This window comes from Gymnodraco acuticeps, unplaced genomic scaffold (assembly GCF_902827175.1).
Source record: "Gymnodraco acuticeps unplaced genomic scaffold, fGymAcu1.1, whole genome shotgun sequence".
NCBI classification, from domain to species: Eukaryota; Metazoa; Chordata; class Actinopteri; order Perciformes; family Bathydraconidae; genus Gymnodraco; species Gymnodraco acuticeps.
This window is the reverse complement of record NW_022990646.1, coordinates 1,330,198-1,351,523: the sequence shown is the minus strand read 5'-3', so window position 1 is coordinate 1,351,523 and position 21,326 is coordinate 1,330,198. Positions and strand designations below refer to the sequence as shown.

The window sequence follows — 21,326 nt, the reverse complement described above, 5'->3', positions numbered from 1 at the left end:
GTAACATCCGGAGTGATTGATCAACCATTGTGAGGAGTTGAAGTCAGTCTGCGTTGAAAACACCAACAGAATTCCTTAGAAAGAATCCAATTTGGTTTTGGACGTTCAGCAAAACACACACACACAGAAATACTGTGTGTACCAATTCCCTCTGACTAAATCCAGCGCCACATCTGCAGACAGTGTAGGAGTGGTTTACAGTAAAAACCACCGGAGCTGCAGTGAAATTACAGAAGTAAATCAAAACACTCCGAGACTGTGCCTGCTCCCAGATGTATCTTTACCTTTGTTTTTAGTAAGAGCCTGGGAAGCTCACATCCTACCTCAGACATCTATTGGCTTTTAACACTTTATAGGGAGGACTGGAAAGCGGCAGAGTGGGGACCTCCTACAGAAATTGAGCTGGAAGAAAGGCAAGAGTGCCTTCAGTTCACTGTGTCTTTAAAAAACATGTTACATGAATATGGGTTTTACTGACTCCTTTCAAATGTTTACTTCTCATGGGTTGTCAGCTTTAATTAGACAGGTAATAGGGGGATACGAGGAGGCATAATTGAGAGGCAGAGGAGAGAAGTAAGTCACCAAAATTGGACAAATTGCCTTTCTTTCAAAGAGTACACACACAGTAAGAGTATGTTGCATCAGAAAGCACTACTGAGTGGAAGTCTGGAACTTTCTGTGCTGTGATGAATTTGCTTTTCATTTGTTGGAAGCCGGTTTGTAGTTTTTGGCAGAACATTTAGCCTGAGGGGGTTCTTTTCACCGGTACTTGTCATATTTTATATGCATAAAATATGACACGCACTGTATTGTGTTATGACTTCAAATATTTCAAATGGATGCACAAAGGTGTAAGGCACTTACAAAGTATCTGACGTAGAACTGAAAAAGGAAAATAAGCTTAAAATATTCCAACATGTTTAGGCTTTGTCTCTGGTCTTTTATGTAAAGCAGATGTAGGTCAGTGTAAGGAATGTAAGGTTATATAAACAAAGGGAATGTAAGGTGTAGTGTGTGTGTGTGTGTGTGTGTGTGTGTGTGTGTGTGGTGTGTGTGTGTGTGTGTGTGTGTGTGTGTGTGTGTGTGTGTGTGTGTGTGTGTGTGTGAATGTGGGTCATGTATGTGCAGGTGTGTGTGGGTGTACCTTACTTCCTCAGAGGAAATCTGTGTGTGTGACATGGATGTTCAGGGCACATCCAGGAAACAGGCCCTCTGTCCACCTATCATCCATCACCAGCTACTATCACAGGAGTCAGATGTGAAGAGGCAGGGGGGTCAAACTGTAGCAGGAGGAGGAAGAGGAGGATGAGGAGGATGAGGAACATGAGTTTGTGTTTTTTTTTTCTCCTAAAATGTTGCAATGTTTTTGTTTAAGTTTTAGTTTAAGTTACTTAGGCAATGTAGATTCTTACTAAGGGAGAGTGTACCAATTGAATTATCTGTTCTCTTTCTTTCTTTAAATAATCAAGTGACAACATTGGGGTTTTTTCTTGTAAACTATGGTGCAATTTTTTAAAGAATGAAAACATAACCAAAACTAAAAAAGGTACAGAAAACACAAAAACTATCTGACTTCTCTTCTTCTGTTCTTCTCTTCATGTCTTTATATCCATTCTTAACAGCAGGAGCAAAAAGACACAGATGACGATTGACGTTCAAACCTTAGTCATCAATTATGCAATCAAACACCTGCATTTTACCTCTGTTGTTTTACTAAATGAAAGCCAACACAAAGAACAAATGGCAAAGGAAGAAACATTTTTTAATCCTATAAAAGTTGGCATGCCCCACACAGATCAGCTGTCTGCCAACCTGGCTCAGTCATAATGGAGCGTTTGATAAACAGTTCCTGTCATTACGTGGCTGCTGTTGCTGTGGAAAGCGAACCCCTTATCTCTGGTCTTTATGTCGCTATAGCAACTCAAATCACAGGGCACAAGGTTTAACAGAAAGATTAATCACTTCAAATAAACTGGTGTGCATTTTGAGTGACTGAATGAAACAATTAGCAAGCAAATTAAGTGACGAGGAAGGATGCATTGTTGCATTAAGCTCAATGCACATGAGTTTGTTTCCTGTACACTTGTTTTGAAGTCAAAGCATGTTTAAAACTGATCTCAGGCCTGTTGATTTGGCTGGATAAAAAAGCCAGAGGATCTCTCTTTCTTTTACTGTCTTGTCTTCTTTGTGACGAGTATGATGTATATTACCTAAACAGTCATTCAAATGGAGTGCATTATTCATAATATCCTCTTTTTAACAAGCACATTTTCCCCCTAAACTGAAGAAAAAGCACAGGTAGTGACAGCTGTGTAGCGTTCACATTCTCTCCCTTCTTTTCCATATTTAATCACCTATAAATAAAATGACAAACACGGATTAATAGCCACTTATTGTCCCCAAGCAGGGTCTGGGGGCTTCCAGTAGCCGAGTCAGACCTCTTACTGGAAGCCTGTGAGTCACCCGTCTCCCTCTCCTCCCCCAACCCCCCCTATCCTCCTCCCGATATATCCCTCATATCAACCTCTCGACCTGCACTGTCCTCATGCATGTCTATCTTCACGTTCTCCACGCATGTTAGCATTTAAATTTAAAAGGACAGTTAAGGGACTTAGAGCAGGTCGGTGTTTTCATGCAGCTGGATTACTTCTTCTCCTTAACTTACTATACAAGTGTATGCATTCCTGAGAGTAAAGAATGTCACCACAAAAGCCCCCACCCCTCTGCCCCTACGCCTTTATACCCCGACCCCCTCCCCTCCCCTCCCCCGATTCTCGCATTCTCCCCCCTTTGATATCCCTCTCTTACCCGAAACTGTAATGATCTCACCCAGCTGTCACTGTTTAATCCCACCCACACTCACTACAGCCCCTACGCCTGTTTCTGCTTCTGCTGCTGGTGGCGTCTGACATCATTTGTTTTGCGTCAGTTTCCTGGAAATCAAAAACACGCTTGCGGTTAAAAAGCTTTTGAACCATGTTTTTTGGGGCATTTTGGTTTAACTTTAAGCAATGTTCTCATTGTAAAATGCTCTAAGATACAGGCTAGCTTTGAGACCTTTTTGTATTGTGCAGGTACACATTTAAAAGGAACACATGGTGCTGGGGTTCAAAGTAGAAAGAATAAATCGTATTGATCCAAGAAGCAAACTGAACAACATAAATGCAACAATATTATATGACGCGCAGTTTAAGAATTGACCAATTATCGTGTCATTAATCCGACATTAAGTTGAATCTGCACTTTTTGGGCCACTTAGTAACATAAAAAACACGATAATTACATGTTTCTACCTTTAAAATAGAGTGATTAAAGCATTGGCATATATGCAGAGTCTTTTTTCTGCTCACCTGATAAGTATAGATACAAGTAAAATATTTCTATGAATTTTCTCTTCATTTGGTCTCCAACTGCTGCTTAATGCTTCAGGAGCTACATGCTAACTTCATTCATTAGCTGGGAGTTTGTTGGCAACTCTCGGTTCATCACTCCTTTCACAAACGAGCTTACAGTTGATCTCAGGTAAACATTTACCAGAACTTCCCTTTTTCAGATTTCACATTTTCTATAATCTTTTATCTGAAGTGAGTCACAGTTCTCACATATGATAAATTGTGAATATTCTGTAAGACGTTGATCAGTTTCTTCCATGATGATATTGCCATGATGATAAACCTTTGCCTTACAGCGTATACTGGCATGACAAGGGAAAATCAAGGTCAAGATTGAATGACTTTGAAATCAAAAACCTCTGCAGCATTATAATCTTTATGAGACGCGTGGGCAAGATGATGAGTGGTTTTCTGGTGCAATTTTTGTAAATGACGTACGTTCTAAACAAAGTGACCTTTATGCTAAACGCCTGCACATCAGGGCTGTGCTTTACACAGGGACGCAGATACTTTTTTGTGACTATGTTCTCTTCACCACTGGCCTTCTAGCTGGACAATGTGGGCAGACAAGAAACAGTAAACTCAATTAAACTATCTTTTCATTTAACCAATAAAGCCTCTGGAACCATGCTGCCTATGTTTAAATCCTGCAGTATGGCCCCTCTACATCTCTCTTGTTTAAAGACAATTAAGTAATTAAAGCCATACTAACAAACAGTGAATTATCTCTTTTGTTGTTTGCAAACCATTTTAAGCCTAAAGAAATGTGATTTCACTTCGCCTCACAATGATGAATGCTTTTCTAAAGGTCTTAAGGGTTACATAAGATGGTTTCTCAGAATATAAATTATTCATTTCTGCCTAGCTCCACTTTAGGTTGTTTAAACAGAAAGGGACATTTGACATTATGAACAGAGAGAACAACACCTAAATTGGGAATAAAATCAACATCACATGCAGATGCGATATAAGGCTGTGGACTGCAGCGGACTGTACTCAGGAAGTAACTCTATGGCGAACACATCCATATAACAAATACTTGGTTAGGTCGGGGGTGTTACCAGTTAAGGATAACCTTATTTACAGACATCTTCGATCACTTACAGGAACTCTTCCACAACAGCACTGCCGGTTGTGGGCGTCAAGCAGCCAAGTGAAAAGCCAACTCCCATGAGGGCCCTCACTGAGCCTCACCACGGTCAAGTATCACCGGAAGAAGATGCGTGTGGTCAGTGTGTGTGTGTGTGTGACCGGGCATGGGCATACTACGCAGCCGGAATCTGTGCGCTCGGGTGCAGGGTGTAGGAGTTGGGATATTGAAATGATACAACCCTGCAGCCTGTAAGAAGCAGAGATCAGCTATTCTTGCCTGAACGGTGATGTGTCAGAATGTAAGAGGCGTCAGTGATCAGAAAATAAGCGCCGCCCACAACATCAGGGCCCGGCCACGCTGTAAATCAAACGCTGTGATTATGTAATTTGATGATTATGCAATGAAAAGGACTGGACTGTGTTGCGGTGGATGGCAGCGGTGCAGTGGCAGTTGAGGGGGTGGGTACGGTGTGTACACACCTCACCTTAATTACCATATTTTAGAGGAAATTAGACTGTTGGAGGGAGCACAGTTTATATATTTAGAGTACACTCTAAATATTTATAGAAAGAGATGAGGTGTTTATTTATACTAACAAAGTAAAAATGAAGTAAACCTGCCCAAAATAAGAAAGTACATTGAAAGACTGTACATACCGGTAAGTACAACAGGACTCACTGTACATATTCCTGTTGTTACAAGAAAACCTAATAGAGATAATATGCTTGTTTTCACTTCAATTTAAGGATAACTTTGTGTTATGGGTGGATTAATTTCAGCATTTGGTTAAATCCTTTCTAAACTCCATCGGATAAATACAACAAAAAAGAGAGACGGTTCTACTAAACTCTTTAAAAATAAAAAATTAATGCAGCAACATGCAATTAATGCGGTTACTCAACAAAAAATCCTGTAAATTACCACTTTGTCCTCACTGTTCCCTGTGTTGAATAGTGTAAACAGGCACTATAGTTGAGAGTCAAAAACTATGTTTATAGATTTACTCAAAGGTACAATTAAATGGTTTACCAATAGAACTAGGTATTGCGAGAAGGGTTATTATCCGATATAACAACCTGTGGGCAACAGTCTGGTTTGTATGACGAAACTCAGGTTTAGAGTGTGTTCACTACCTTTACACACAAACATGTTTGAATGTTTGTGTATGTATAAGTTGTTCGAGTCAGGGTATGATATGTGAACTTACATGTAGCATGTTGTAGCTTCTGGGGAAACAAACAATACCAACAACACTTGATTTATCCTGCGTTCAACTGGATTATCACACAACTAAACAAGAATATTTTAGATCAACAATCATCCAAATTACTTTGTTTTAGGGCCCCTTATAGTCGGAGAGATCCACACAAAATAAATATATCTCTGCAGTTTTCTTAATTTCTACCACAACAAGCATTTTTTTGTATTGCCCGCAAACTGCTGTCAACTATATCCTTTTCTATGGCAACATACACCTGTTTTCAGCAACAAAACAAGTTACAAAGCAATCTATTTTCTGATTTCAGAATTAGAAAACATACAGACAAAGTTAGCTGGGGAACAAAATGAACCACGAACAGCGAAAAAGTTAGATATTTTTCTTGGAAACCAAAAGAGCTGATAAACAAACATAATATACATATATTGTATATGCATTTTGCTTCATGTCTGGCGAACGTGTAAACAGAAAATTGTACTCGCAACTACAACTTTATGAGACAATAAAATGTCAAATTTACTTCACTGCCACCTAGTGCAAATTAATGCAGCTTTAATCCAACACAATGTTCAATGACAACTGTATATTACCTTTATTGGGCCAGTTTGAAGACACCATCCACTTAATGCCATCTTATTTCCATACAGTGCTAAAAAACACAAAACACAAATGGCAATAAACCCGTTTCTGATTAAATACACCTGTGCTTTTCCCACTAGGACACTATCAATATGGCTGCTGAGAAAATCTTTGCAAAACAATGGTACAATATTTATGCCTTTCAAGACTTTCTTTATACAATTCTACAACAATATATTAACAAATAGCTTAGCTAAATATGTGTGTTTTCCTGCATCTTACTCTCTCTGACAGTGTTTTATGACAATATTTACCATATTTAACGTTGTAAACACAACATAAAAACAGTCAAGGCTTATAGTCTTTTAAACTCTTGATTTTTAAGCAACTAAGACCGACTTACAACCACAAAGGCTCCACACACATTCTTCAGGAAACCTTACACCTTCCATAGTTCAGCTCTCCTAAAAAAACATTCGCGGCCCCTGTCTGCGGTTGAAAAGAAGGAACTCGACGGACGGAAAGCCAGCCAATCAGAATCCACGGAGATTTCGATTTTTCGTCTCCTCCTCTGCGATTGGTTCGCACCGCCCCTAGAGGCACCCTCCCCTGAGCAGTGATTGGTGTGTTTTCCCGGCTCTATGGAAGTCATTTGAATACGCCTTGCTTTGAGGCTCAATACGGCGCTGCTGGTTCAAAATTGACTCAAATATCAGGAGCAGAGAGACAATGGAGGAGAGCACGGTGCAGACACACTGCTGAAAGACTTATCTGTCTGTTACTCACTGTGCAGGTTTATCCCTAACAGCGGAGATTACAAACATTTTGGACAGTCTTTTTCTCCGCTTTTTCAACTGTTTCTTCCGGGGAGAGGTTGCATTCGGAGAGCTGCAACTTATAAGAGGTAAATTGTTGGGGGTGCGGATGGTGGGGTTAATTATAGAAACTAGGAACGTTATTCTGGTTGAAATCATGATCTAGGATTAGGAAAAAAAACGACGCTTAAAGTCACAAAATGATTATTACAACGTTGTATTTAATTGCAATCATGCATTTCCCATCACTAAGATCATCATCCCTTAAATAATGTTTAGTAATGCTTTATCTCGTTGCTATAACAAGCATCTTTACTAAAATGCAACTTTGTAGTAAAAAAAACTTAAATGCTTTGGTTTAGTCTTGGTATTAAATACCAGCATACCCTCTCAGTTCTTTTTTTTGGTTTACTTCAGTTGTTGTTGTTGTTGTTTACCACCCATGTGAGTTATAATTGGGCTTGCTGTCATACGCACAAACGTTGCTCACCAGGCAGAACCTGTGATGGGAATGTGGTTACACAGCATGGCTTTTTCACAGTCAGCTTTTACTTTTAATGTGTTATGACTCAGTCAGAAACCCATAATGTAAACCAGGCATGGTTGCCTAGTGGGGGTGTGTGTGTTTGTGAGAGAGAGATACTAACAGATTGTGTATGTATCTGTAGGGAAAAGAAAGAAGACACAAAACGTGTGTACTTGTTGCCAAACCAACATATAACCGTCTTATTCCCTCCGCACACACTTCTATATATACCAATGGTCCCTTAACTTGCTGAAATGAATGCCACAATGTTCCCCTACTTTGCCAGCTTACATATTGGATAAACCTAATTTCAAAAGGTTTAGTTTATTGAATGATAACCGCAAAAGCAGGTATAAGGAACAGAAGCAACATTATGGGCTACAACTGATCTAAAATCAGCTTCTTTATCCACTTAAAGTGACTTTTTCTATCTTTAATCTTATTGTTAAAAGTGTGTTCTGTTGGGCTGTGGATGTGTGAGATCTAAGGGTTTTTAGACAATAGAAAATGTGTGCGTGAGAGAGAGAAAACCCCCTTACACAAGCTTAGTGTTATTATATCCCAGCAGCAACAAAGGAGATAATGGGTCTTTATCCTTACTAACAGTAGGTTAATACTGTACTAGCCTACCAGATCATACGAGGGACAGGTGTGTGTGTGCGTGTGTGCGTATGTATGTGTGTGTGTGTGTGTGTGTGTGTGTGTGTGTGTGTGTGTCTGAGGAAATGCATACTTGAATCCCATGTGTGTGGGAATTAAAGATAGAAACAGGATCAGCAGTGGGTGGATGGTATTCTGCTTATCTTTAAAGTCCATCTGATATCAGGTTTAGTTCAGCTGTAGGTTTTTACAGTTGTCAGTGGGTCTAATCGTCTGGCATTTTGACAGCCAAGGCAGGACCTAGCTCACCCGTATGATTACTCAAGCATGGGTGGAGTTTTGTTTTTTAGCTCTGCTGCGTTTGGTCTGGTGATGTTGATGCTCAAAGTATGGTGGTTGCTTGAAATTGTGATTCTCAGACCTCAAACATGAATACTGTGGTATAAATTGTTTAAACTAAATCCTACGGTCATGCCAGGTAAAGGAAAACAACCCAAATTCTGTACCACATTTACCAACGATGATGCTAATACACACTAGCAAATGTTCTTTAAACAGCAGAATCAGTTAAAGTGGTGCTTGTCTATGTTAAGGCTGTTTAAAGGGTTGTACGTGTAAAACTTGCTTAGTGTGCTGATTTGGCAAAACCACGAGTAAGTGATACGAGCAGAGTCTAGGACTTCAACCTCACTTATTGTAAGGAATAAGGCTGACTGCGAAGGGTTTCCCCCAAGACGACATGCTTGTCTTGCTCACACACGCCTCACCTGCTGTAACTTATTAGTGTCAAAGTGCATAAGGTACGAAGTAGAAAAAAGATAGCGTTACATTGCTTTGGCCTTTTGCCACACTGATAAATTGTTTTACAGGTCCCATTATCAGGTGCTTGTCTCTCACGCCATGGGTGCACCTTGTGTTAACCTACGTGCATGCTGAACTTTTTGTTAGTGTGTTTTCGAGCTCTTAGGCGTGCTCAAAGGCCTCCAATTTGATTAGCAGGAGTCTTTTCAAACAAGTCTTCCCTTTCAGCTCATGTTGGTTATGCTTCAGGGGGTTTCAGCACTGACTATGATTAGGTCAGTGAGCACGTAGAGTCAGTTGGCTTTGAATAAGGACATTTTAGACTCGGTTAGCTCAGAGTGCTTGCCCATTATGATGCTTGGTTATGCTTGGTTTTTGTACTGTGTCTGTATTCCACAGTTCGCTATCAACTGTAAATGAAATGTAGTGGCCACCAAATATCCCCTCTAGGTGCCCTCCATTGGACACGCACTGCTTCTCTCAATGAGATTTCCTGTCTAAATAAAGATTAAATAAATGCATAAATCCCCATACTGTTATTCTTTGCCAACACCACGATACAGTTCTCTAACCATACCGAATTATTTGAGACTTTTAGTTCAAGATTCTACGAAAACTGTAACAGAATGCTGTTGCTGGCTGTACCTGTATGGCGGGGCTATTGAGGTATGGATTACTAAGACTACTCAAACTGCTGGTGTAATCCTAACAGAGAGACAACAAACACAATCGACAGACTTGAAAAACCCAAAATGACAACAGAAATTGGGGATTGAATGCAAAATGAAGCGCCCGTTTTAATGCAGTTGTTTTGCAAAAATGTATATTTGGGCTACAGAAAAGTGCTTTTGCCACCACATTTAAAGGCTTGGTGGCACTTGGGCCATATTAGCCAATACGAGCATCCCTCCCTGTATTCCCTTTTCACTTTATGAGAGCAGCTTGACCACGTGCAGTAATAATCGCTTACGTCAATCCACGGGTTTCGATGTGCTGCTATACAGAGATACATTCCTGTACCTTTATTGCACTTGGCAAACAAGGCATGCATTTATTGGCACATGATCTTTCAGCAGATGATGTCTGTCAGGGAGTACGAACAAAAACAAGAGTTCACACCTTACGGAAGAATGAGAATGCTTTATGCTGGTCTGACTGATGTGAAAATGATCCGAGCCTGGGCGTCATACAGCCCGACGGTGGAAGGCAGAGTGTGTGAAAGCTGCTGTGTGTGTGTCTCATCTGCTCTGATCTCTTCCTGGGGGTCTTTGTGCGGTTGTTAATGCCATGACAGGATGGATAATACCTCTATTGTTGAAGACCTCCCCCCCCTTGGCTCGTTCTCCCCCCCCCTGTTATAACTGGCCTCAGCATTGCTGCTGGGTGTACCTTCTTTTTTGTATAACCACATTATGTGTGATTTAGAGAAAAATAGCTTGACTAAGATTGAAAGAATTTGGTTGTTCTTTGGAACCATTTGGAGTGAAGTTAGTATTGAGCCAAGTGGTGCTTCTGAATCTGCTGGGAAGTTAGCCCAGCTGCAAAACAAATGCACTTCCCTCAAATCAATTAATTCCTGTGCAAATAACAAACTGAAAAACAACAGATGAAGGCAGCCTTCACATACAGTAGGATATAACTGTCACATTCATTAAACCTCCCAACATGATGTCTCTATGAACAGCTTTGACAGATTTCCCTGGTTTAAATCCATTAGCAGTTGATATTTGCCTGCAGCTGCATCAAACATTATATTAGCTTTAACCTTCTGATGAACCAGGTTATGACATTTCAGGCTCCAGACTCTACAATTGGTGCCACTTGCCAAGGCAGGAGACACTGTCTGTCGTGTCACATTACGAAAACAGATGGCAGTTTAGCATACACTAGAAAGCCGGCAATGTTTTTAGATCGTGATTATGTAGGTACAGCATTTTGGAAGAACTATACATTTCTGCCATTTCCTGTATTTTGATTCCCACTTTAAACCCATTTTGCAAGGCTGCTATTCTTCAAAGTTTACAAACAAGAACATTTGAACAATGCTTTCAATATGAAATTATGCTCCCAACACCATCATTAAGGCGTCCGCAGAGAGTCCAACCTATGATTTAAAGAGAGAAACATTTCTGCAGCGCCGAAGCCGCAAGCTAACCCAAGGGTCAACTTTTCAGGAAGTCAGTCTGGAAAAACCCAGGATTGGTTAAAAATTGGTTTGAGTTTTCCCATTTGTGTGAGGTCACCTTTCAGTGCAAACAGAAGCTTGAAATGAGGAATGGCGTGAGTTAATATTACTCCTTATCAACTTGACCACCAGAGCTTTTCCAGATTCTACTTTATTGTAACATTAGGACGGTAAAGCCACTGTAATCTTTTAACAGAGTTAGAAGGGAAACAGAAGGCAGAGATCACAGAGTTCAGAAGGCATGACGCCAGGCCCTGTAGTATTCAGGAGTGTGTGAGTGTGTGTGTGTGTGTGTGTGTGTGTGTGTGTGTGTGTGTGTGTGTGTGTGTGTGTCACTCAAGCCATCATTTGTTTATGTGTGACATGTGTGTGTGTTTGGATTAAGCTGACATGGGGCTAGGCGCCATGGTGGACATGGGTGTGTGTAAGATGTTGGCTCAGGCAGACACTCCTCTCTCGGCGCTGCGATGAACAAACAAAAGTCTGCTGGATTCCTGCAGGGTTTTTGTTTTCTGGCTCAATGTTACGCCACTGCGTGTTACATGTGTGCGTGCGCCGTGCGGCTCGATTGACGCTGGCATGCGGTTCCTAGACAGACGACAGTAGCAGGATAAAGATGGCTCCAGAGTTAAAGCACGCCTTGCTGGTGATCTAGGATCAGCTTACCTTCCTCAAATCCAATTATCTACACCATTAAGGCAAAAACAAAATCATTGCTGCCTTGAGATCATCCATCTGTTGGCCTATTTGTTTACCCTTCTGCCGCCTTGATGCCAAAAGCTTCAAGAGAGTGATAAAACATACAATAAAACAGGAGACAGTGAGGAAATAATCTGTGTTTTGAAAACCTTTTTGTAATGTAAAACTTAAAAAAAATTGATTACACAAGGAGGTATCTTTCAACAAGCCAAAACAGTAAACAGAGGAGAGGTAACATTATGTGATTTAGTGTAATTACTTTCACAGACAGGCTTCTTAGTCTCAGCTTTGTGTGATCGAGTTGCTCAAACAGATATGTTCATAACATGTGGAGTGATGCAGCTTAAACTACAACCACATTCCCAGAGCACGGAGGTTGTGTCATACTGTAATAGTAGGAAAACTACAGACGACATCACTTTTGATTCATATGAAGGAGTGTGACTCAAATGACAGTGTATTGTGATGTTTAAATACCTATTGTAGAAGGCAAAAAGAAGACGTCAGCAAAGAAAATGAATAATCAGTTTTAATTAATGATAAAAAGTACTATAAGGAAATATGCATATGGCTACTTTTTGGTTGCTATTGGTTTCATTTTTCTGGGTCTATTAGGTCAGTGTTTCCTAGAGGGGTAGCAACATCTATCATGAGTTGGTTTTCTACTATGGAAAAAGTCTGTTTAGTATCTGAAGACCTTTCTATACTAATTGCTGTTTTCATGCAAAATACTGGATCATTTTATTCCTTCAAAATATTAGTAAAATCCTCAATAATAAGTCATAACATACTGTGTTATGAAAAGATCAGACCACTTATTAGAAGTGGCTTTTGTTTTTGTCATACATTTGGAATGACTATTAGATCATAAAACTACTCCCCATTTCATTGAGAAGATGAATTTGATAAAGATATACATTATACTGATATTATGTCCATGATTTTGTCCACATTGACCTCCTTGTGTCTCTCCTTCAGGTCATCATGCCTCCCACAACCCCATACGCCGGAAAGTTTGGCTCTTGCGTAGCTTACGGCAACAACAACAACAACCACCCTCAGCCTCACAGCCCGTACCGCAACGGCACCGGCCCAAACCCCTCCAAGGAGAACGTCTACAACGGCGCCTACGTCTCCGCGGAGAACCCCTACGACATCCCGCAGCCTCAAAGCTCGTATCGCAGCTCCTCCGTGTCCTCCACGACCACCAAGGAGCATCGCTACAACAGCAGCTGCGCCATTTCGGAGAACCCGTACACCTCGCCGCAGCCTCGTAGCCCCCGGCAACACAGCACTTCCTGTCCCGGACGCGCTTACCGCCACACGACCGCCACCACTAGCAGTAGCAGTGAAGGCAGCAGCGAACAATCTTCACGCAGCAACTCTGTGGCAGCCAAAGGAAGACGCTTCGGACACGGAGTCACCGCCAGCTATGGGGAGATGTGTTACCATGACAACAGCTTGGTCTCAGCATCACTTGAGGCGTTGATCCAGCACCTGGTTCCCACGGTAGATTACTACCCTGATGTAAGTGACGGTAAAGTGCTCTTAAAACTCCCTTTGTAAAAAGACTCTCTCGTCCTAAGAGATGTTTTTTTTTCTTTCTTTCCCATCATCAGAGGTCGTATGTTTTCACCTTCCTGCTGAGTTCACGCCTCTTCCTGCACCCCTACGAGCTCATGACGAAGGTTTGCCACCTGTGCGTGGAACAGCAGCGGTCTGGAGACGCCCTGCTGGATAAGGTGGGTGGATAACACACACGCGCACACACACACATTCAAACACACAGCTATTTTCTCTCTTCATTTCACTGTTCCTCCCACACAATCTCGCACCCACCATACCTGCGTCACACTCATGCCCACACACACACACACACACACACACACACACACACACACACACACACACACACACACACACACACACACACACACACACACACACCTCTGTAATTGCTTTTGAGGTTAAAATAATCACCTTATTAATTTAAGACTTTCTGGACACACAGAAAGGGCTCAAATAAATACAAATTACAGAGAGTAGCACATTTATTGGCAACAACAAGTTGCACCTGTTAGCAGTGTATTGTGTTCAAAAGACACTACAAGGGCTGCTTTTGTGACATTTAAAGATGTTTGCCTTAATATTATATCTATAAATGATCATTCAATAACGTCTACTTAAAGTAGTGATTGGCAACTTATCCAGGTGATGTTATTATTGCCACTATCTTAAAGACAACATAATTGGTTCACATTTTCTCCCGCGGGGTCTTAAAAAGTCTTACATTTGAGTTGGTGAAACCTGCAGGAACCCTGTACTACTCGTAGTGAAAAAGTCATAAATACATCTAAATATATTGTATTTAAATAATAAAAAAAGTATTAAAAAGCCGTGCCTCTTGCCACTTTAACACGTCATGTGATGATTTTTGTCTAGATCCGTTTCCGTGAGGTGGCGCCAAAGCTGGTGCAGCTGCTGACCGAATGGACCGAGACGTTCCCGTATGACTTCAGAGACGACAGGATGATGCGCTGCCTCAAGGACATGACGCAACACGTGGCCCGAGGGGATGAGGTCAGTTTGAACTCTTAAAACACATTTAAAAACGATTTTATACAAAGAACGCCTGGTAATTACAAGTAAAAGCCGGGTTTTCATTCAAAAATTAAGCCAATCTTAAGCAAACTTTTATTTTGTCGCATCACATTTAGCCTTTTTTGCACAAATGGGACATTTTAGTCTAATTTTGCCGTCACCATACAGCTTTTCTTATAGCATAGAAACACTACTTGTTGTCAGACTTCATAAAGCAATGCCATGTTGATTCCTCAAAGTGTCCTGTCTGAGTATCATATCTAACGGTCTTTGTTTGTGTCGTGCCTTCAGTACTCGTGGCGGGCCATGCAGCAGATGACCCAGCGGCTGATCAAGCGCCTCTCGGCCCTCGGACAGTACGAGGAGGCCGTGGCTGCGCTCAGCGCCGTGGCGTTGGAGCGACCCGCCTCCCTGAAAACCAAACAGGCCTCGGGTCAGCGCAGCGACGTAATGAGTGTGTGTGACGACCCCTTCATCATCGCACAGCAGCTCACACACATCGAACTGGTACGAAGACACTTGGGCCGTTTAATTTGATATCATAAGTCCCCATCTGTAGAGGGGTTTGGAGGGCCTTTTCTTCTTATCTAAATGAAGTGCAGTTATTCATTTTGGTGGTGAAAGCCCACATGTAAAGACCTAATGAAAATGCTAAAGCGTTAAATTGCTTTTTTCTCTTTTTGGCTCCTGCTCGTGTTGAATTATTGAATTTTTCTTTTACGATTCGTATTTCTTTCTTGCTTTTATTGTTTTCCCATAAACCCATTTGTGTGGTCTGCTTTGCTGCAGCGCTGCACACAGAACACTAATTCATACTTTAATTGTATGTGTAGCTAAATTGCTTTTAGTCATGTGCTGTTAATCCTTTCAGTACTCATTTTTGGAGCACACTTTTAAGACATTGCCTGCTTTCTTTTCCAGAAACTCTTAAGTTATAGCTCTCCTTCCGCACAAATAACATTATTTCGTGTTCAAACCCATGTTTATTGCGTTTGAATTTTTTCGAATCATCATTTATTATCCCCTAAATCAGGACCATTAATATCGTCCTGATTTTTTTTCTTCCCCTGTTCTCTGCCTTCAGGACAGACTGAGTTTTATCGGCCCGGAGGAGTTCATCCAGACATTCGCCATGAAGGATCCTCTGGACAACCATAAGGTACACGTTTTTGATTTTAAGTGTTGCTCTATCCTATACTGTACATGACCCTGTAACTAGACATTAAGTATCACACTATCTTAAGATGTAACTAATTTGATTGATTGCTTGTATTCAACGTGGTTGGTTGAAATGATTTGTGACACTATTAAAAGACCCTATTATGCTTTTTGGGGGTTTTGTGCATGTAAATGGTCTGAAGAGTCTAAAATCCCAAAGTCCCCTCCAGAGGGAGTTTCTCTCCCACATCATTTTAGTCTTTTGTTTACTTCCGTAATAGAGTGACATTACTATATAACAGCCGAGCTATTGCTTAGCGCTCCAACACATTGTACGTGGAGTGCTAAGGGGCGGGACATCTCTAAGCAGTTGACCAATCACAACAGAGCCGGCCAGCTAACCAATCAGAGAAGACTGGGCTCTGGTTTCAGACAGAGGGTGAAAAGAGGTGCTGCAGCACAGGCAGTATGAAAATAAAGAGCTTTTTAGCACAATAGGGTCCCTTTAAAGCTGTTTTTCTACTACAAAATTCAAAGGGTATCTTCAAAAAAACTATTCAAGTTAAACTCTTTCTTTCCAGGTAGATAGAATCAACAGCAACGGCTTGATGTATACAAATATGTTTTTATTTATTTATAATTGTCAACATCAAAGAACTGATTGTAGTGATTTTAGTCATCCTGTATTATTTTCACTCTTCGAGTGTAATTTGTGGTCTGCTTTAGTTTAAGTGAATTTGCTTTGGAAGCCACATGAAAGATCCTGCTGGCAGATTTTCGGATTACATTTTAGTTTTCTGCATAGCTTTTGAACATGCATCAAACACAGTCTGAAAGAGCCATTCTGCGTACGTCTAAGTGTCCCTGAAGGGTTCTCTGTCCTGTGAGTCAGCTGAAGGGTCGCTTTCAATCAGCGCGGCAGAGAACAAGCTTTCAGCCGCTGTTTGTCAACTGAGCTGCATCTCGCTGCCCACCGGTTACATAAGACCCACTTTGTATTACAGAGCGGTTGAGTCAGCGTTAGGGGTCCTGAAGTATAAAGGGGAAGTTTGGAGTGGAGTGGGCTGCCGGTTGTTGTATAAGAATTTAATAGAGGCATGAATGCGCGGGATTACATCATCACGGTCAAGTTGAATTTAATAATACAGCCTTTTCTAATGTTTATTTATATCAAAAAGTGCCCCTGGCAAACAGGCTATCCACCGGATGTCTCTCAGAGAAGCAAAAAGGCAGAAAAAAGCAGATGGAAATTAGATGAAAATAATAGCAGGCACGTCACAGACTGTGCAGGACCACAGGTTGTGTGGGTGGAAGGGCTGTCAAGATCCATTTGCTAAGGAAATAACACAGAAGCAGCAGCCTGCTCTCTAAAATTATTATTGCATACAAAAATATGAGGCGGAATATTATAATCAGAATTTGTCTTGTCAGGTTGTGTTATATATAAGTTCTGGTAATTATAGTGGGCCCAAAAACTAAATGGCAAATCCCAACTAAAAGAGTATAAACTAAGTCTTAAAAAGTCTACTTCCTGTCAAGGCGGATGCAGTTAGCTCAGTTTTTACATATCTTGTGTATTAATACTCTTAAACTCATTCTACTGAGGAAAACCTTGATTTATTGCATTTGAAAGCTCCAACAAAGGCTTGTAAATGTACCTTTTTACTGTGTTTTTCCCATTTATTACCCAGATTAAGGTATTCAAATACAATATAAGGTCATTTCAAAGTGTTGCATTCGTCTCCTGATACCATTTTTATTTTTCCCCACATCTTACAAACATGACTCTTGTCCATAAATCAATGGAATACTGGTTTAATAGTATGAAAAACTGATAAAAACCTTAGATAAAACAACTAAAAGTATCTTTTTCTTGCTTGATTTTAACCATGCCATCTCCCTTTTTGTTCACAGGGTTTCTTCCGGAAGCGTAAGACCAGTAACCTGGAGGCCTACATCAACTGGTTCAACAGACTGAGCTACCTGGTGGCCACTGAGATCTGCATGGTACGTTGTTCTCAAAGGAGCAGATCAGACATCTCTCGGTCTCATCCTGTTTTCCACACACTCAAGGGCTTGTTGTTTATTGGCACGTTCCACTTTTCATGAAACACGCAGCTCCAGTCTTCAGTTTATGCATCTTTGATTCACTTTCCCTCCTGTGTTCTCTGTAATTACAGCCAGTGAAGAAGAAACACAGAGCTCGGATCATAGAGTTCTTCATTGATGTGGCTCAGGAGTGTTTCAACATCGGCAACTTCAACTCCCTCATGGCCATCATCAGTGAGTACAGAAAACATACAGAAGCTCACTTTTCACAAACAAATAATTAAAAAGCAGCCAACATATACACCCCCCCTCCTTACACACAACTTTAAATTGATTTTGGGGAAATGCCGCATTGCTTCAACCTCTTCAGCATCTTACATAGAGTACATAATGCTACAGGCCTCAACTAACCGTTATCTTCATTTCTGAATATTGGACAATTATCTTCTGTAATCATCAATTAAACTTCTATAGAATCTTTTAATTTGTCTAAAATGTCCAATGGAATGTCTTTAAATGTCTTGTTATTTATTCAATAACCCAAAGACGATATTGAACTGAAAGAGAGGGAATTTACATATTTTTTCATGAATACTACGATTAATACATGATCAAAATAGTGGCGATTCTTTTTGAACAATCGATTAATACACTAGGTGGTAAATCGCTAGATATTTATGAACGACATGTAAATGGCTTCTACTTAAATCAGTAAGCAGAATTATTCTTCATTTCACAAACTACTCTGTGACAGCTTGTTTTTGAAGAAGAGCAAGCTACAGTAAAATGGTAGTTCCAACCCCTTCTTTGTCAAAACAGCCAACTACAAATTCAATAAAGTCATCAAATATAGTGCCAGCTGGAGGCTGAGAAGTAAAGGAAGTACAACGTGAGTTCAGGGAGGCAGTCGTGTTTGCTCATTTTCATTGGTCTGTCTCTGTAAATAAACACTGTATACTCTTACTTACAGCTGGGATGAACATGAGTCCTGTTGCCAGACTGAGGAAAACCTGGGGTAAAGTCAATACCGACAAGTTCGAAATCCTTGAGGTAAGAAAAAAAGAAAATCTGCAAACATGAGGGTAGGATTGCCAACTCTTTGTATGAAGTTGAAAGGATTTGTTTGACCAATTTCCTCTTTGTCTGACCTCACGCAGCACCAGATGGACCCCTCCAGTAACTTCAGTAACTACCGCACTGCGCTCCGCGGCGCCACCCAGAGGTCTGAGACCGCCCACAGCAGCCAGGAGAAGGTGAGAGAGCACCCAGGATAGAACTATATAAACTAATGTCCCAAATGTAAAAATATCTATATAAACTTGCTGTCAACAATTTTTTTCAGATTGTTATTCCCTTCTTCAGTCTCCTTATTAAAGACATCTACTTCCTGAACGAAGGCTGTGCCAGCAGGCTGACCAACGGGCACATCAACTTTGAGGTCAGTCCATAACATTTTATATGAAGGTATTCGAGGAAACCTGGCTGCCTTTACTGTTCTACGATTTCAATCATATCCAATGTAAATACTGCTATATTTTACCATATTTTTGTAATGTTATTATAGTTTTCTTCAAATAGTTTTCTATCTGCATTTTACATTTTTGTTTTATTTTTATGTATGCACCACAACATCAAGTCAAATTCCACGTATATGTTAACCTACCTGATAATAAACCTGTTTCTGATTCTGATCTGTTTTAATATTAACATACAGTGACGGCAATGTTATAACAAAGTGGTATAATGGTGCCCCCTTGTGGCTAAAACCAGAATTCATTTAAAAATGCAGTTAAGAAACAACTGTTTTACTGACATTTTTGGGTAATATACAATCATAATTTTCCTAGTTGTTCTTGGAATTTGTAACAGGTGCATTGCGTTCAATTGGGTGTCGGTGTTAATAAAGTTTGTAATGTCTCAACAGAAACTTTGGGAGCTTGCAAAGCAGGTGAGCGAGTTCCTGGTTTGGCGTCAGGTGATCTGTCCGTTCGACAGAGACCGTCGCATCCTCCAGTACCTCGTAACGACGCCCGTCTACACCGAGGACGGTCAGTAAACAAACAAACAGTTAAAGTGTGTATCATGTGCAGTCACCAAGCACGAGAACAGATCTAAACTCATCTTGTTTTTTCACTGCAGAGCTGCACCTGGCTTCATATGAGACTGAAGGACCCGAGAACAACATGGAGAAGGACAGTCGGAGGTCTCTCAGGTGGGTGTACACACACTCAAACACAAAACCACCTCAACAATAGCTTATATTAAATCAATCACATGACATATTCTGTGTTCTGTTTTGCAGATCTTCCCTTTCGCATCGGGAGAACCGCTCCTAAGAAAAGACAATCAATGGAACAATGAAAATGAACGAGGTATTTTAAAGCTACATGTTCCTCCGTATTATCTTATGAACACCTATTTTTCTCTACACTCCCCTGGAAAACAAACACAAGGAGCATCATAAAGAATTTAAAAATCATGAACTGTAACACTCCTTGATGAATCCGGCGCAGACGTACCTTGATGATGCAGTTATTGAACCTGGAAGAGCTCAGAGTACAGACATCATCTCTGTCCAAGGCACTTGGATTCGCAGAAGCGTGGATTTTGAAATCTCCAGTGGACCTCCATCGTGGCAACTATTGTGGGAAGGCTCTAATATGGAAGCTGAAAGGGCTGATCTGTCTCTAAATGGGACTGATATATGGACCCTGATTGGTTACATTATTGCAACACTAGCACTGCTTCTCTGCGGCACATCCTGGCGAGATATGCACTCCGTATCGATTTGTATTATAAGTGACAGACTAACAACTGCTTTTAGAAGTGTTGCTGTGTTGTTGAGTGCTTGATAGTGATGGGTATACATTGTGAGCAACACCACACAATCTATTTCCTCTCAGCTTACACACAGCAAAAGTCTCCGGGTCATTGAATCCTTTTGATCTAATTTAAAAAGCGTAAACATCAGCTACGTACTCCTTAAAGCATTTTGCAGCCGCTATTGGGTTCTTAACATTTTGTGACGTGTGCACTTTGGTGACGCAATATTGTGCTAATCATGCAAGGTCATTCAAATGCACTTCAATGGGTTCTTGTGTATTGTAATATAGGATTTGGTGACTCCTATTTTGAGGCGTCTTTCTATACAGTATTAACTTTAACATTTTGTACAGAAGGTAAACAAAGTGTATGTACTTTCTTAGTGAGCTTGTTGCTGGTTGGCTGGCTCTGTGTTGGTAAGCTATTTTTGTTAATACAACACCAGATCAAGTGTGATAAAGAAGTGTTTTGAGTCTGACTGATGCTCAAGCTGATGTGTGTGTGTGTGTGTGCTCAGATACAAGAACCATCATCCTTTTTTTATCTGGATGATGGGATCCCTCAAAAAATCTGCCTGTTTGAACGTAAAGCTTTTGTTTTGTTGTTTTTTTTCTATTAAAAAATGTTATTTTATGTGCCATTTTATAAGTGTTTTTTTCTCATGTATGCTTTTTTATGTATTGTTTGTGTTGTCGGTACTTGTACTGAAGGTCTTTGTGAAAAAAAGAATTCTATTTTTTCCTCAAATAAACAGAATAACTGAAGAATGTGTCTTTTGGTTTGGTA

The 21,326-nt window shown here is 40.6% G+C and overlaps 2 protein-coding genes across 3 annotated transcripts in view; one reads left to right on the top strand and one right to left on the bottom strand.

Moving 5' to 3' along the window:
* The window catches only part of LOC117554787 (chondroitin sulfate proteoglycan 4-like), a 37,239-nt gene extending 30,524 nt beyond the window's left edge, over positions 1–6,715 (bottom strand). The window contains exons 1-3 of one of the 2 annotated variants that reach the window (XM_034229302.1): positions 6,687–6,715; positions 6,295–6,353; positions 1,150–1,280 (exon numbers count right to left, since the gene is read on the bottom strand). In XM_034229302.1, the coding sequence (XP_034085193.1) occupies position 1,150 (1 nt within the window). In that variant the 5' untranslated portion in view covers positions 1,151–1,280; positions 6,295–6,353; positions 6,687–6,715. Of the gene's footprint in view, positions 1–1,149; positions 1,281–6,294; positions 6,354–6,686 lie in introns of those variants that run through there. The other variant, XM_034229301.1, reaches the window with a different exon arrangement.
* Positions 6,716–6,968: 253 nt separating this feature from the next.
* Positions 6,969–21,307, top strand: LOC117554772 (ras-GEF domain-containing family member 1B-B-like). The gene is made up of 14 exons (XM_034229287.1): positions 6,969–7,187; positions 12,888–13,436; positions 13,529–13,651; positions 14,352–14,489; positions 14,802–15,017; positions 15,595–15,669; positions 17,583–17,675; positions 17,849–17,951; positions 18,688–18,767; positions 18,875–18,970; positions 19,060–19,155; positions 19,642–19,765; positions 19,857–19,929; positions 20,020–21,307. Exons 2-14 carry the CDS (start codon positions 12,894–12,896, stop codon positions 20,051–20,053), a joined length of 1,794 nt encoding a protein of 597 aa, XP_034085178.1. The 5' UTR covers positions 6,969–7,187; positions 12,888–12,893; the 3' UTR covers positions 20,054–21,307.
* The last annotated feature ends 19 nt before the right edge of the window (positions 21,308–21,326 follow it).